At 34.9% G+C, this 14069-nt stretch overlaps 1 protein-coding gene across 1 annotated transcript in view; it reads left to right on the forward strand.

Annotated features, from left to right (window-relative positions):
* SLC38A6 (solute carrier family 38 member 6) overlaps positions 1-14069 on the forward strand; it is a 67523-nt gene that overhangs the window by 38625 nt on the left and 14829 nt on the right. The window contains exons 7-8 of the mRNA XM_052646710.1: positions 8672-8754; positions 9223-9281. Of these exons, the coding sequence (XP_052502670.1) occupies positions 8672-8754; positions 9223-9281 (142 nt within the window). The remainder of the gene's footprint in view (positions 1-8671; positions 8755-9222; positions 9282-14069) is intronic.

Genomic DNA, 14069 nt, shown 5'->3' on the forward strand with positions numbered 1-14069 from the left:
TTTAAAATTACGCATCTGGTTTTAAATGTAATATATATTCACTTATTTTGGATTTCAAAGTTTTGAAAAGCATTAGTAAGTGACTTATTAATTGGTTAGAATGCAGATAAATCATGTCTTTAAAGTTTAATACTATGAAAAAAGTTTAATATTATGAAATAATTAAGAAATAATGTTATGGTAATTGATTTGACTACCTAGCACAGTTTATTTCTAGGTAGAGTTACAGAGCAATATTTCTTCTGTGAGATCAGTATAATATTGATATACTTTTAGATTTTGAGTTACAATAAATTGCAGTTAAGAATTTTCAGCTGTGCTTATGTTCTGTGTTATATGTAAGATTTGATGTACCTTTGTGAAAAATAAACCTTTATAAAGATGTTATCAAAAAGGAACTACTTTTATAATATTCTAATTTCAAAAATTATTATTAGAAGTCAGAAGCTATAATACTTATACCAAATTTTTATGAGGCATCTATATTTTTCATAGAGTAACATTTTAAAAAAATCTATGGCTGTTACAACTTGGAAGCTCTATGTTAACATTTAATGATCTTGTCAGCAGAATATGATTGACACAATTAAGTTGTCTTGCATTTGAGTTACATAATTGATATGGGATGTGAGTAAGATCCTAATTCAGAACATATGATACTCTTGTTCCATTCCGTTCGAGAATGAAATTAAAGCAACTTATAAATAAATCTGGTTTTCATTAAAATATGGGGGAAAATCTACATGCCAAAGCATTTGCAATACAGCTAGGGATCTATACCATATATTTCATACTTGGAACAATTTTATCACATAGGATTAAATCCATAGATCACACAAGTTTTCTAGGAAGTGTAAAACTTTTTACTCTAATTCTTTTGGCTTGAACAGAATGTATATTTAGATCACAGTAGGAAACGGCTTCTGTTAGATAGCTCTTTTCTTCCCCTACATAGGAAGAATTTCAAGGTTAGCATATTCTTCTAAAATCTTGATTTTTCAATTGTGCTTCTGCGATTTCTTTATACTGGCTTGCATTTCTCAAGCTGGAGTTTTATTTTGTAAAGTTTAGTCATTTCTGCTCCTTGGAAAATATCCATTGTCAAATACAACTCAGTCGACTGTGACATGCACATGAAATTTGAGCTAATTTTACTGTGCATTACTGTATTGCCTTGATTGTTGACAAATGGTAAAGAAAAGCATTGTATTTATAATTGCCTGTGTTAACATAACTTAATAAAGATAAGAAATGACTAATATTAATCAGTAGCCAAACTAGGGATCGAGAAATTTTTTTAAGTTCTTTTTAATATCAGAAGTTAAAAGTGTAATCTTGTGAAGAGGAGAGTGTAAGGAAATCACAGTCTTAAGAAAAATGAGGCCATAAAGTCAGAGTGACTATTCAAGAATAGAGAGTATTTCCATTGCTTCTGTTACTAAGATCGTCATTGTCCTTTTGCTGATTTTGTAGACATATACAATGAAGTTGTTGAACCAGATGATCTCTGAGGTCCCTTCTAGCTCTAACATTCCATAACTCTGAGATTCCGAGTTACCACTGGGAGGAGGTGAACTTATCTTCAGACCCAAAGCTTTGGGCAATTGTGTGACTTCCATGGACATGAGTGAATTATGATCTGAAATAATGTAAAGTTATAAAGTATAATACATAATAGTAAATGTTATAGACTGCAGGGTTTCAAAGTGTTGCTAAGATTCTTAACACAGGAGAAAAGATCAATGTGCTCCATAGGATTAACCTACTCCCTTTGCCCAATTCTTGCTTCGTGACAGGAGGGACAGCAGAACAGATGGAATCTTCTTTGGTGTGCCTCTGGGCCTTTTTTTCTCCTGGCGCTGCAACTGTCTGAGTCTGTTTTGGGTCACAGAAGGAAAGAGATTTCAGGCATGGAGCCCTGGGCTTTTTGCCAGCTTTAGAAATTTAGTTGCCAGGTGTTCCTCGGTGAGGGATATTTTGAAGTTCTCATTTTCATGCATATTCAAGAGTGAGTAGAAGACGAATATGCCAGAAAGTGTCATGTAGTATTTGTAGTCTCCATGCTCTCTTAGAACCTCCTGCATACCAGGACTTGAGGGGCATGTGCAGATGTAGAGAGCACAGCTTCAGGCCCATTAGCTAGAAGTACTTGTGTGCAGGATTTAGTGTCTGGCACGTGCATTTCCTAAAGACATGAGTTAGGCTGGAGAAGGGCAAGCTATGATCATGGTGTTTCTCCAGCTGCTGCTCCTTCTCTTGTTGTTAAAGAAGTTGTCAGCACCCAAGAGTACCTTTTCAAGATACGTTAAAAAGGACTTCTTCATAAACTAAGGTGTAAAAGAGACACAGTGAATCATAAAGTTTGTCTTAGAACCCATGGGTTGAAGCCGATTTAAAGGAAAACGTTTTCTTTCTTTTTTAAAAAAATTGAGGTATTGATGCTTGTGTTGGTGCTTAGTTGCTTCAGTCATGTCCAACTCTTTGCAACCCCGTGGACCACAGCCTGCCAGGCCCCTCTGTCCATGGGGATTCTCCTGACAAGAATACTGGAGTAGGTGGCCATGCCCTCCTCGGGGGATCTAGCTGACCCAGGGATTGAACCCATGTCTCCTACATTGCAGGCAGATTCTTTACTGCTGAGTCCCTGGAGTTAACATATACAATTGTCAATTATATATTGTGTAAGTTTAGGGTATCCAGTGTATAAATTTGATACACATATATTGTGGTATGATTACCACTGTAGTGTTTAGCTGATACCTCCATTACCTCACATAATTATCATTTCTTTTTTGTGGTGAGAATATTTAAGATTCTGTCTCTTAGCAACTTCTAAGTATATAAAATAATTCTGTTAACTAGAATCACATTGTTTTGCATTAGAGTCCCAGAACTTATTCATCCTCTAACTGCAGATTTGTACCATTTGACCAACATCTCCTCCATCCCCTTACCTACCAGCCCCTGCTAACCACCATCCTACTGTTTCTTAAATTCCACATATACATGATATACAGTATTTGTCTTTTTCTGTCTGCCACCTCTCTTAGCATAATGTCCTCAGTGTCCATCAGTGTTGTCACAAATGGCAACATATCTTTCTCATGGCTGAATAATATTCCAGTGTGTGTGTGTGTGTGTGTGTGTGTGTGTGTGTGTGTTTTATACCACATTTTCTTTATCCCTTCATCCATTGACAGACACTTAGCTTGTTTCCGTAACTTGGCTACTGTGAATAATAGCCGATAAACATGGGAGTGCAGATATCTTTTTGATATCCTGTTTTTATTTTCTTTAAATATATGCCCGGATATGGGATTGTTGGATCAATCATGTGGTAGTTCTGCTTTTAATTTTTTGAGGAACTAACTTACTATTTTCCATAGTGGCTGAACCAATTCACATTCCCACCAAAAGTGCACAAATCTTTCTTTTTCTCTACATCCCTGCCAATACTTGTTGTCTCTTATCTTTTTGATGATATCCATACTAACAGGTGTGAGGTGATATTTCCTTGTGATTTTGATTTGTAGATTAGTGATGTTGGTCATCTTTTCATGTACCTGTTAACCATTCATATATCTTCTTTGGGAAAACCTATCTATTTACTTTGCCCATCTTAAAATTGGATTTGTTTGATTTTTTGCTGTTCAATTGTAGGAGTTCTCTATATATTTTGAATATTAGCCCTCTATCAGATATATGATTTGGAAATATTTTCTCTCATTCTGTAGACTGCCTTTTCATTCTGGTAATTGTTTCTTTTATTGTACAGAACTTTTCATTTTTATATTTTCATTTATATTTTCATTTCAGTTCCATTTACTTTTGCTTTTCTTGCTTGTGCTTTTGGTGTCATATTAAAAAAAAATTGTTGCCAAGGCCAATGTCAAGGAGCATTTTCTTTATGTTTTTTTCTATAAATTATAAGTTTCAGATTTTACATTTAAGTCTTTATTTCAAGTTAATTTTTGTGAGTGGTATAAGTTAGTTTTCATTTTTCTGTATATGGCTATCCAATTTCCTCAGTATAATTTTTTGAAAAGACTCACACTGAATATTCTTGAGTCCTTTCTCAAATGTTATTTGACAGTATGTGGGGTGGGAGAGTATGCCTAGGCTCTATAGTCTGTTCTTTTGAACTATGTGTCTTTTTTTATGCCAGTACTATACTTTTTTGATTACAAAAGCTTTGCAGTATACTTTGAAGTAAACTTTGTTTTCTTTCTCAGGATTGCTTTGGCTATTTGGAGCCTTTTGTAGTTCCATACAAATTTTAGAATTTTTGTTCTATTTTGAGAAAAAAACTGTCACTGGGACTTGATAGGGATTGCATTGACTATAGATAGCTTTGGATAGTTTAGACATTTTAACAATGTTGACTATTTTGATCCATGAACACAGACGGGATATCTTTCTAGTTGTTTGTGTCTTCAATTTCTTTCATTTAAGTTTGACTGTCTTTCACTTCCTTGGTTGAATATTTATAAGTATTTTACTGCTTTTATGGTATTGTGAGTGGGATACAGACCAGGAGCTGACTGTGGCTCAGATCATGAACTCCTTATTGCAAAATTCAGACTGAAATTGAAGAAAATAGGGAAAACCACTAGACCATTCAGGTATGACCTAAATCAAATCCCTTATGATTATACAGTGAAAGTGATAGACAGAGTGTCTGAAGAACTATGGATGGAGGTTTGTGATTGTACAGGAGGCAGTGATCAAGACCATCCCCCAAAAAAGAAATGCAAAAAAGCAAAATGGCTGTCTGAAGAGGCCTTACAAATAGCTGAGGAAAGAAGAGAAGCTAAAGGCAAAGGAAAAAAAGGGAAGATATACCCATTTGAATGCAGAGTTCCAAAGAATAGCAAGGAGAGATTTAAAAAGCCTTCCTCAGTGATCAATGCAAAGATAGAGGAAAATAATAGAATGGGAAAGACCAGAGATCTCTTCAAGAAAATTAGACACACCAAGGGAACTTTTCATGCAAAGATGGGCATAATAAAAGGACAGAAATGGTATGCACCTAACAGAAGCAGAAGATATTAAGAAGAGGTGGCAAGAATACACAGAAGAACTGTACAAAAAAGATCTTCATGACTCGAATAATCACGATGGTGTGATCACTAATCTAGAGCCAGACATCCTGGAATGTGAAGTCAAGTGGGCCTTAGAAAGCATCACTACAAACAAAGCTAGTGGCAGTGATGGAATTCCAGTGGAGCTATTTCAAATCCTGAAAGATGATGCTGTGAAAATGCTGCACTCACTATGCCAGCAAATTGGAAAACTCGACATGACTGAACTGATTGTTTTATTTCTTTTTTTTTTTTTGCATCATTGTTTGAGCATGTCAATACAATGTATCGGAAGCTATACAAGCCTTTAACTTTCCTGTTACATGTATCCATAAATTCCCTTTTGTGTGTTTCTTTTTTTTTTAATTTTTTTATTTTTTTATTTTTTTTAATTTTAAAATCTTTAATTCTTACATGCATTCCCAAACATGAAACCCCCCTCCCACCTCCCTCCCCATAACATCTCTCTGGGTCATCCCCATGCACCAGCCCCAAGCATGCTGTATCCTGCGTCAGACATAGACTGGCGATTCAATTCTTACATGATAGTATACATGATAGAATGCCATTCTCCCAAATCATCCCACCCTCTCCCTCTCCCTCTGAGTCCAAAAGTCCACTATACACATCTGTGTCTTTTTTCCTGTCTTGCATACAGGGTCGTCATTGCCATCTTTCTAAATTCCATATATATGTGTTAGTATACTGTATTGGTGTTTTTCTTTCTGGCTTACTTCACTCTGTATAATCGGCTCCAGTTTCATCCATCTCATCAGAACTGAATCAAATGAATTCTTTTTAACGGCTGAGTAATACTCCATTGTGTATATGTACCACAGCTTTCTTATCCATTCATCTGCTGATGGACATCTAGGTTGTTTCCATGTCCTGGCTATTATAAACAGTGCTGCGATGAACATTGGGGTACATGTGTCTCTTTCCATTCTGGTTTCCTCGGTGTGTATGCCCAGCAGTGGGATTGCTGGGTCATAAGGTAGTTCTATTTGCAATTTTTTAAGGAATCTCCACACTGTTCTCCATAGTGGTTGTACTAGTTTGCATTCCCACCAACAGTGTAGGAGGGTTCCCTTTTCTCCACACCCTCTCCAGCATTTCTTGCTTGCAGATTTTTGGATTGCAGCCATTCTGACTGGTGTGAAGTGGTACCTCATTGTGGTTTTGATTTGCATTTCTCTAATATTTCTTTTTCAGATACTTGTTAGTTTATAAAAATACAACTGATTTCTGTGTGTTGTTTATGTATCATTCAGCTTTATAATATTTTTTGATTAGCTCTATCAGTTTTTTTGGTTGAAGTCTTCAGAATTTCCTATGTATTAGATCATATCTGCAAATAATGACAGATTTACTTCTTATTCAATTTGGATGCCATTTATTTCTTTATCTTGCCTGATTGTTTTAGCTAGGACTTCCAGTACTATGTTGAATAAGAGTGGTGAGGGTAGGCATCCTGGTCTCATTCCTGACCTTAGAGGAAAAACATTAAGCTTTTCACTGTTGAGTATGATATTAGCTATGAGCTTGTTATACATGGCCCTTATGTTGAGGTTTCCTCCCTCTGTACTAAATTTGTTGAAGTTTTTTTTTAAATCATAAATGAATATTGTGTTTTGTCACATGCTTTTTTGGCATCTATTTTTTAAATCGTATGTTTTTAACATTTTTTTAAAACATATTTTTTAGCATTTTAATTATATGTTTTAACGTATTTGACCATATGTTTTTTGTCTTACGTTCTGTTAATGTGCTATATCATGTTGACTGATTTTCATATGTTGATCCATCCTTGCATCCTATGGATAAGTCCCACTTGATCATAATATATGATGCTTTTAATGTGCTGTTGGATTTGGTTTACTAATATTTTGTTGAGAATTTTTATAATATATTCACCAGGGATATTGGTCTGTAAGTTTTGTTTTTTGTAATGTTCTTATGTGGCTTTGATAGTAGGGCATTCTCACCTTAGAAAATGAGTTTGGAACTGTTCTCTCCTGTCCAATTTTTGGGAAGAGTTTGAGGAGCACTGGCATTAGTTTTTCTTTAAATGTTTGGTGGGACTCACCAGTGAAACCGTCTGGTCCTGGGCCTTTCTTTGTTGGTAGGTTTTTTATTACTGGTGCAGTGACCTTACTCATTATTGGTCTGTTTATATTTTTTAGTTCTTCATGATTCAGTCTTCGTACACTGTATGTTTCTAGGAATTTGTCCATTTTCTTAATTTAACATGGCAGTGGGAGACTTTGGCTATCTGATAGTGAAAGGATACATTATAGTCAACTGGAAATTCAGAGAACATCTAACAAATGACTTGAAAGAGTAATACCTATTATCTTTGATGCTCCCAGCTCTCATATTAGCATGAATTTTACTTTGTTACCATTTTGATGTGCACATGCATATATTTCAGAGTAAAAATGATAGCCACTTTACAGAAAATTTAGAAGACAAAGCAAATAAAATTTATATATAATACTATCTCTTACCTAATCCCTGCTATCATTTTATTTCCTTTGAATTTTTCCCCCAAAACATTTTTAAAACATAGTTAATAATCATTATTTTATATTTTTATCATTAATATTTTCTGTTTTTAGTAAACTGTCTTTTTTTTAAAAAAAAAAAGCTGTTTAACATTCCATTGAGTATGCTGTTTTTGACAAACATTTTCTATTGTTGGTTATATAAGATTTTCCTCAACTTTTTAATATTATGATAATGTTATACTCACAGCTTCATGCACATAAAATTCTTTATATCTTAGATTATTCTCTCAGAGTAGATTACCACACATCAGTATTTTTCCAGAAGATAGTGCTAATTGACAAGATCACTAATGTTGTGTGAAGGACCAATTATTCACATCCTTGAATATTATTTTTTAAATATTTTTACTCAGTCTCAATAGCCTTATTAGTTATTTCTTTAACACCAGAGATTGGCTTTTTCTTCATGTGTGTTTACTAGTTGCACTTCTTTTATGAATTGCTTAATTATTATATACCAAAGAGAAGTCTTTACTATTAAATTCTTAGAGAATTAAGTCTGATTTTTAAAAACTTCAACACATGTATTTTTATATTGAAACTTTAAAACCTTGTATATGCCACCAGTACACAAAATAAAGATTTCTCAGTGCTGCTACATAGAAATATCTGCTTTTGGTATTTTAAGTATATCTTTCTGACTTTTTAAAAACTGTGCATCCATTTTTTTTAAAATAATCAAATACTCCATCACACATTTACCTGCCTTTTCTCATTCAGTATTCTATTACCTTTATATGAAAAGTGTAATATGTTTTCTCCTAGTAATTCATGCACCTTCCTGAAAAATTTAAAAATATATAAAACCACTGTATAAGAAGAAAAATTATCCATCATTCTACCATGCAGGTATAATGGCTATAAATATAGTTCCTTTCCATTTCTAATGAATCTTTATATTCCCTCAAACTTGTTATCATATTAAATATATTTATGATGTATTCAATATATTATTTTATTATAAAATATGTCAAGGTGCTTTTAGTTGCTCTGTACCTAAAGTAGAACTTTTTCCCCTAATAGGTCTTGGTATCTTGATGGAGACACACTACTAATAATCATTTGTGTTGGCATTGTGTTCCCTCTTGCACTTCTTCCTAAAATAGGTAAGTCTTTAGAGAAGAGGATGTTATTTGTTTATAAGAAAAGAGAAACAAGAAATAACGTTAAGGGGCTTTTAAATTTCACAGTTCCACAGTTTTATCAGAAGGTGATTGTGAATCATTTTGAACTTGGATTTATTTTAGGTTGTTCAGCCTTCAGCCCTGCCTAGTTGACCTATTACTTGGTTTGCAGTAGTATTTTGTCTGCCCCACTAAAATAAAATCTTTACAGCGGAACATTAAGGAGCAGCCTTTTCTTATAGTGTGCCATTAGTGGTAAGCCAATTCCAATTCTGCTGTACAGAACTACATAAATGATCTGTGACAGATAGTTGGAATGTTCTTATTCTCAGCCCTAAGCCCCAGATACCAAGCACTGTAATAAAAAACATGCCCAAGATGTATAGCTTTAGCTGTATGTTAGGATCACTTTCCTTATAAATTGCTTTTTATTTTACTGTTATTTTACAGGCTTTCTTGGCTACACAAGTAGTTTATCATTTTTCTTTATGGTGTTCTTTGCTCTTGTGGTAAGTTTAAAATATACTATATTACTTATCTCCTCACTAAAATGGAAATCATTGTGCTAATGTCCTTTTTTCCTCTTTACACTGTTTTTTATTGAAAAGGTATCCCACTTTATTTCAATGTGTTGTTAAAAGCACTTTTATTCTGTAAAACTGTTTCCTTCATAGTATCTATATTGAAGAAGCTTAGCAAGAATAGCATTCCAGGTTCAGCTTCTCTTGTGGTTAACTAGAGAGAAGAGCACACCAGTTCTGTTAAAACCTTGGAATATAATTCTTTGAGTAAGTCTAAGTATTCATTTATTTCTGTACAAGATTGTGTATGTATGTTTATGTTTTAGAGGTTCTCAAGCATAAGAATCAGGCTGGTTCTAAGCTGTAAAATCAATTTGAATCCTAATCATCTTAATTTTAAAACTTAGTTCCATTAATGAAACCAGAGCTTCAGGGGTTTACCCACTGAAGCGATCTAGTAAGAATTGGAGTGCCTGAATTCTCTCCCATCTGATTTATTAAGCATTGGTTAAGCTCTCATGAAGCTGACTGCACAGAAATACTGTTTTTCACATGTGGAATATTTTTTTAAATTAGCTCATTTTAATTATAGGAAAAATCTCTCTCAGATGGTAAACTTATTTATAAAATAATTTCATATGAAGATAAAAGAGAATTTAAATTTCTGATTTCCTTTTAATTCTTCTAAAACAGATTTCAATATTCCAAAGACAGTATCTTTGTGTGAATCTCTGGGGGGAAAGATCCTTTTTCTTTTTGCTTAACAGCTTATTCCACAGTCAGTATCTGTCCAACCTTAAGTAGGATTAAACATTTTAAACTTTCCAAAATACATGCCTAAATGGCTTGAATAAACTCTTAAAATCATAAGCTTATTTAAACTCTCCTGTGTTATTGAGAAATGAATGAAAGAAACATGCCATCCAAAAGAGCAAGACAACACATCATTAGTTAAACCATATGATAGAAACAGATTTCCAAGCTGTCAAAACAATCTAGGATGCATATAACTTAGGCTAAACTATCTTCTGGGATACAAGGATAAAATAACTGTAGATTATTTAAATGAAGTGAAAGTGACCCTGGTTTCAGTGTACAGGAATATTTATTTAATGAGTGCTCTTAACACTAAAAATTCTTGACAGTGTTACCATTTAACCATTTGTTGAACTTACCAACATTAGAATCTTTGCCCTCCCTCCACAAATTGTCTGACTTGTATCTTGTAAGTGAATTGAACATACACTTATTTAAAAGATCTTTTTCTTTCTGTCTTATTGAGATATAATTGACATACAGTGCTGTGTAAGTTTAAGGTGTGCAGCACGATGACTTAACTTACATATATTGTGAAATGATTACTGCAGTGTTTACTTAACATCCATAAGCACACTTCTTAGGTATTGCATAAAGAGGGGAGCAAAGGCTATTTCCATCATAATTTGATCGTTGAAAAGCATCTACGTGGTTAAGAGTGGCCTGTATTTGCAAATGAACATACAGATATTAAAGAGAACCAGTATACATAACATTGAGTATTTTCTTCACAGATAATTGACCACACAAGTGTTGCATAAGTAGGAATAATTTGGTTTTTATAGCCAACAGTTTGAAGCAGGTAAAAGATATTGATACAACACATCTATTGTAGTTTTCACAGTATTCATTTCTGTCATGGCAGATACTCTTTAATTCATTGCACGTTTCTCCTGTAGCTGTCATATGGAAATAATACCCTTATTCTGCATTTATTATCCTACAAACCATCTGCTCAGATTTTTACCTTTTAGCACAATTTAAATTTGGTCTATTATGAGGCAGTGAAGACACGCTATATCCTTCTTTCTTAATTCTCTTTTAATTGGCATGTAGGCATACCTCAGAGATAATGTAGGTTCAGTTCTGGACCATTGCAATAAACCGAGTCACACACATCTTTTCCGAGTATGTACAGAAGTTATGTTTACACTGTACTGTAGTCTATTAAATGTACAGTAGTTCTTGCCTGGAGAATCCCAGGGATGGGGGAGCCTGGTGGCTTGTCATCTCTGGGGTCGCAGAGTTGGACACGACTGAAGCGACTTAGCAGCAGCAGCAGCATTATGTCTAAGAAAACAATGTACATATATTAATTTTAAAATACTTTATTGCTTACTCAGCTGTAGTCAGTGACTTAAGTCTCTCACTTGTGTCTGACTCTTTGCGACCCCATGGACTGCAGCAAGTGAGGCTTCCCTGTCCCTCACCAACTCCTGGAGTTTACTCAAACTCATGTCCACTGAGTCAGTGATGCCATCCAGCCATCTCATCTTCTGTTGTCCCCTTCTCTTCCTGCCTTCAATCTTTCCCAGCATCAGGGTCTTTTCCAATGAGTCCATTCTTTGCATCAGGGGGCCAAAGTATTGGAGTTTCATCTTCAGCATCAGTCCTTCCAGTGAACATGTAGGGCTGATTTCCTTTAGGATGGACTGGTTGGATCTCCTTGCATTCCAAGGGACTCTGAAGAGTTTTCTCCAACACCACAGTTTAAAAGCATTAATTCTTCGGCACTCAGCTTTCTTTTATATTCCAACTCTCACATCCATACGTGACTACTGGGAAAACCGTAGCTTTGACTCGATGGACTTTTGTAAGCAAAGTAATGTCTCTGCTTTTTAATATGCTGTCTAGGTTAGTCATAGCTTTTCTTCCAAGGAGCAAGCGGCTTTTAATTTCATGGCTGCAGTCACCATCTGCAGTGATTTTGGAGCCCAGGAAAATAAAGTCTCTCTCTGTTTCCATTGTTTCCCCATCTATTTGCCATGAAGTGATGGGACCAGATGCCATGATCTTAGTTTTCTGAATGTTGAGCTTTAAGCCAACTTTTTCACTCTCCTCTTTCACTTTCATCAAGAGGCTCTTTAGTTCTTCTTCACTTTCTGCCATAAGGGTGGTGTCATCTGCTTATCTGAGGTTATTGATATTTCTCCCAGCAGTCTTGATTCCAGCTTGTGCTTCATCCAGCCTGGCGTTTCTCATGTTATACTCTGCATAGAAGTTAAATAAGCAGGGTGACAATTTACAGCCTTGATGTACTCCTTTCCCAATCTGGAACCAGTCTGTTGTTCCATGTCCAGTTATAACTGTTGCTTTTTGGCCTGCATACAGATTTCTCAGGAGGCAGGTACAGTGGTCTGGTATCTCTTTCAGACTTTTCCACATTTTGTTGTGATCCACACAGTCAAAGACTTTGGTATAGTCAATAAAGCAGAAGTAGATGTTTTAAGTACTCAGCCTTAAAAAGGAATGAAATAATGCCATTCGCCCCAACATGGATGAATCTAGAGATTATTAAATGAAGTAAGTCAGAAAGAAAAAGACAAAGATCGTATGCTGTCACTTACATGTGAAATCTTAAAAAATGATACACAGGAACTTATTTACAAAACAGAAACAGACTCACAGATACAGACAGCAGATTTAGGATTACCAAAAGGGAGAGAAGGTGGGGATAAATTATGAGTTTGGGATTAGCATATACACACTACTATATATAAAATGGATAAATGACAAGGACCTACTGTATAACACAGGGAACTATATTCAATATCTTGTAATAACCTAATGGAAAAGAAAAAAAATATTACTAAAAACGCTATCACCTGAGTCTTCAGCAAGTTGTAATCTGTTTTAGCTAGTGAAGAGTCTTCTCTTGCTTAGGGTGGTGGTTGCTGAAGTTTGGAGTGGCTGTGGCAATTACTTAAGATAACAATGAAGTTTGGTGCATACATTGACTCTTGTTTTCATAAATGATTTCTCTGTAGCATGTGATGATTTTTCTGTTTGATAGCATTTTACCTGCAGTAGAACTTCTTTCAAAGTTGTAGTCAGTCCTTTCAAATTCTGCCATAGCTTTATCAATTAAGTTTATATAATATTCTAAATCCTTTTATTCATTTCAGCAATCTTCATAGCATCTTCACCAGGAGTAGATTCCATCTCAAGAAACCACTTTCTTTTCTCATCCATAAAAAGCACTCTGAATCCATTCAGTTGTGTTGTGAGACTGCAGCTATTCAGTCACTTCTTCAGGCTCCACTTCTAATTCTAGTTCTTTTGCTCCTTCCACCATGTCTGTAATGACTTCCTCTGCTGAAATCAGAGTCATCCATGAAGGCTGGAATCAGCTTCTTCCAAACTTCTGTTAATGTTGATATTTTGACCTCTTCCTGTGAATCACAGATATTTTGATTTCATCTAGAATGGTGAATCCTTTCCAGAAAATTTTCAATTTACTTTGCTCAGATACATCAGAGGAATCACATCTCTGGCACCTACAGCCTCATGAAATTGTTTCTTAAATAATGAGACTTGTAAGTCAATATTACTCCTGAAGTCATGGACTGCACAATGGATGTTATGTTAGCTGACATGAAAACAACAAGAATCTTGTTGCACATCTCCATCAGAGCCCTTGGGTGACCAGGTGCATTATCAATGAGCACCAGTATTTTGAAAGGGGTCTTTTTTTTTGAGCAGTAGGTCTCAACAATGGGCTTAAAATAATAAACAGATGTATTGTCATCCAAGCTTTGTTGTTCCATCTATAGAGCACAGGCAGAATATAGATTTAGCATAATTCTTAAGGGCCCTAGGTTTTGTAAACTGGTAAAATAGCATTGTGCTATTCAACTTAAAATCACCAGCTACATAAACCCCTAACAAGAGAGTCAGCCTGTCCTTTGAAGCTTTGAAACCAATCATTTACTTCTCTCCAACTATGAAAGTCCTTGATCG

Source organism: Budorcas taxicolor, chromosome 10 (genome assembly GCF_023091745.1).
Source record: "Budorcas taxicolor isolate Tak-1 chromosome 10, Takin1.1, whole genome shotgun sequence".
Lineage (NCBI taxonomy): Eukaryota > Metazoa > Chordata > Mammalia > Artiodactyla > Bovidae > Budorcas > Budorcas taxicolor.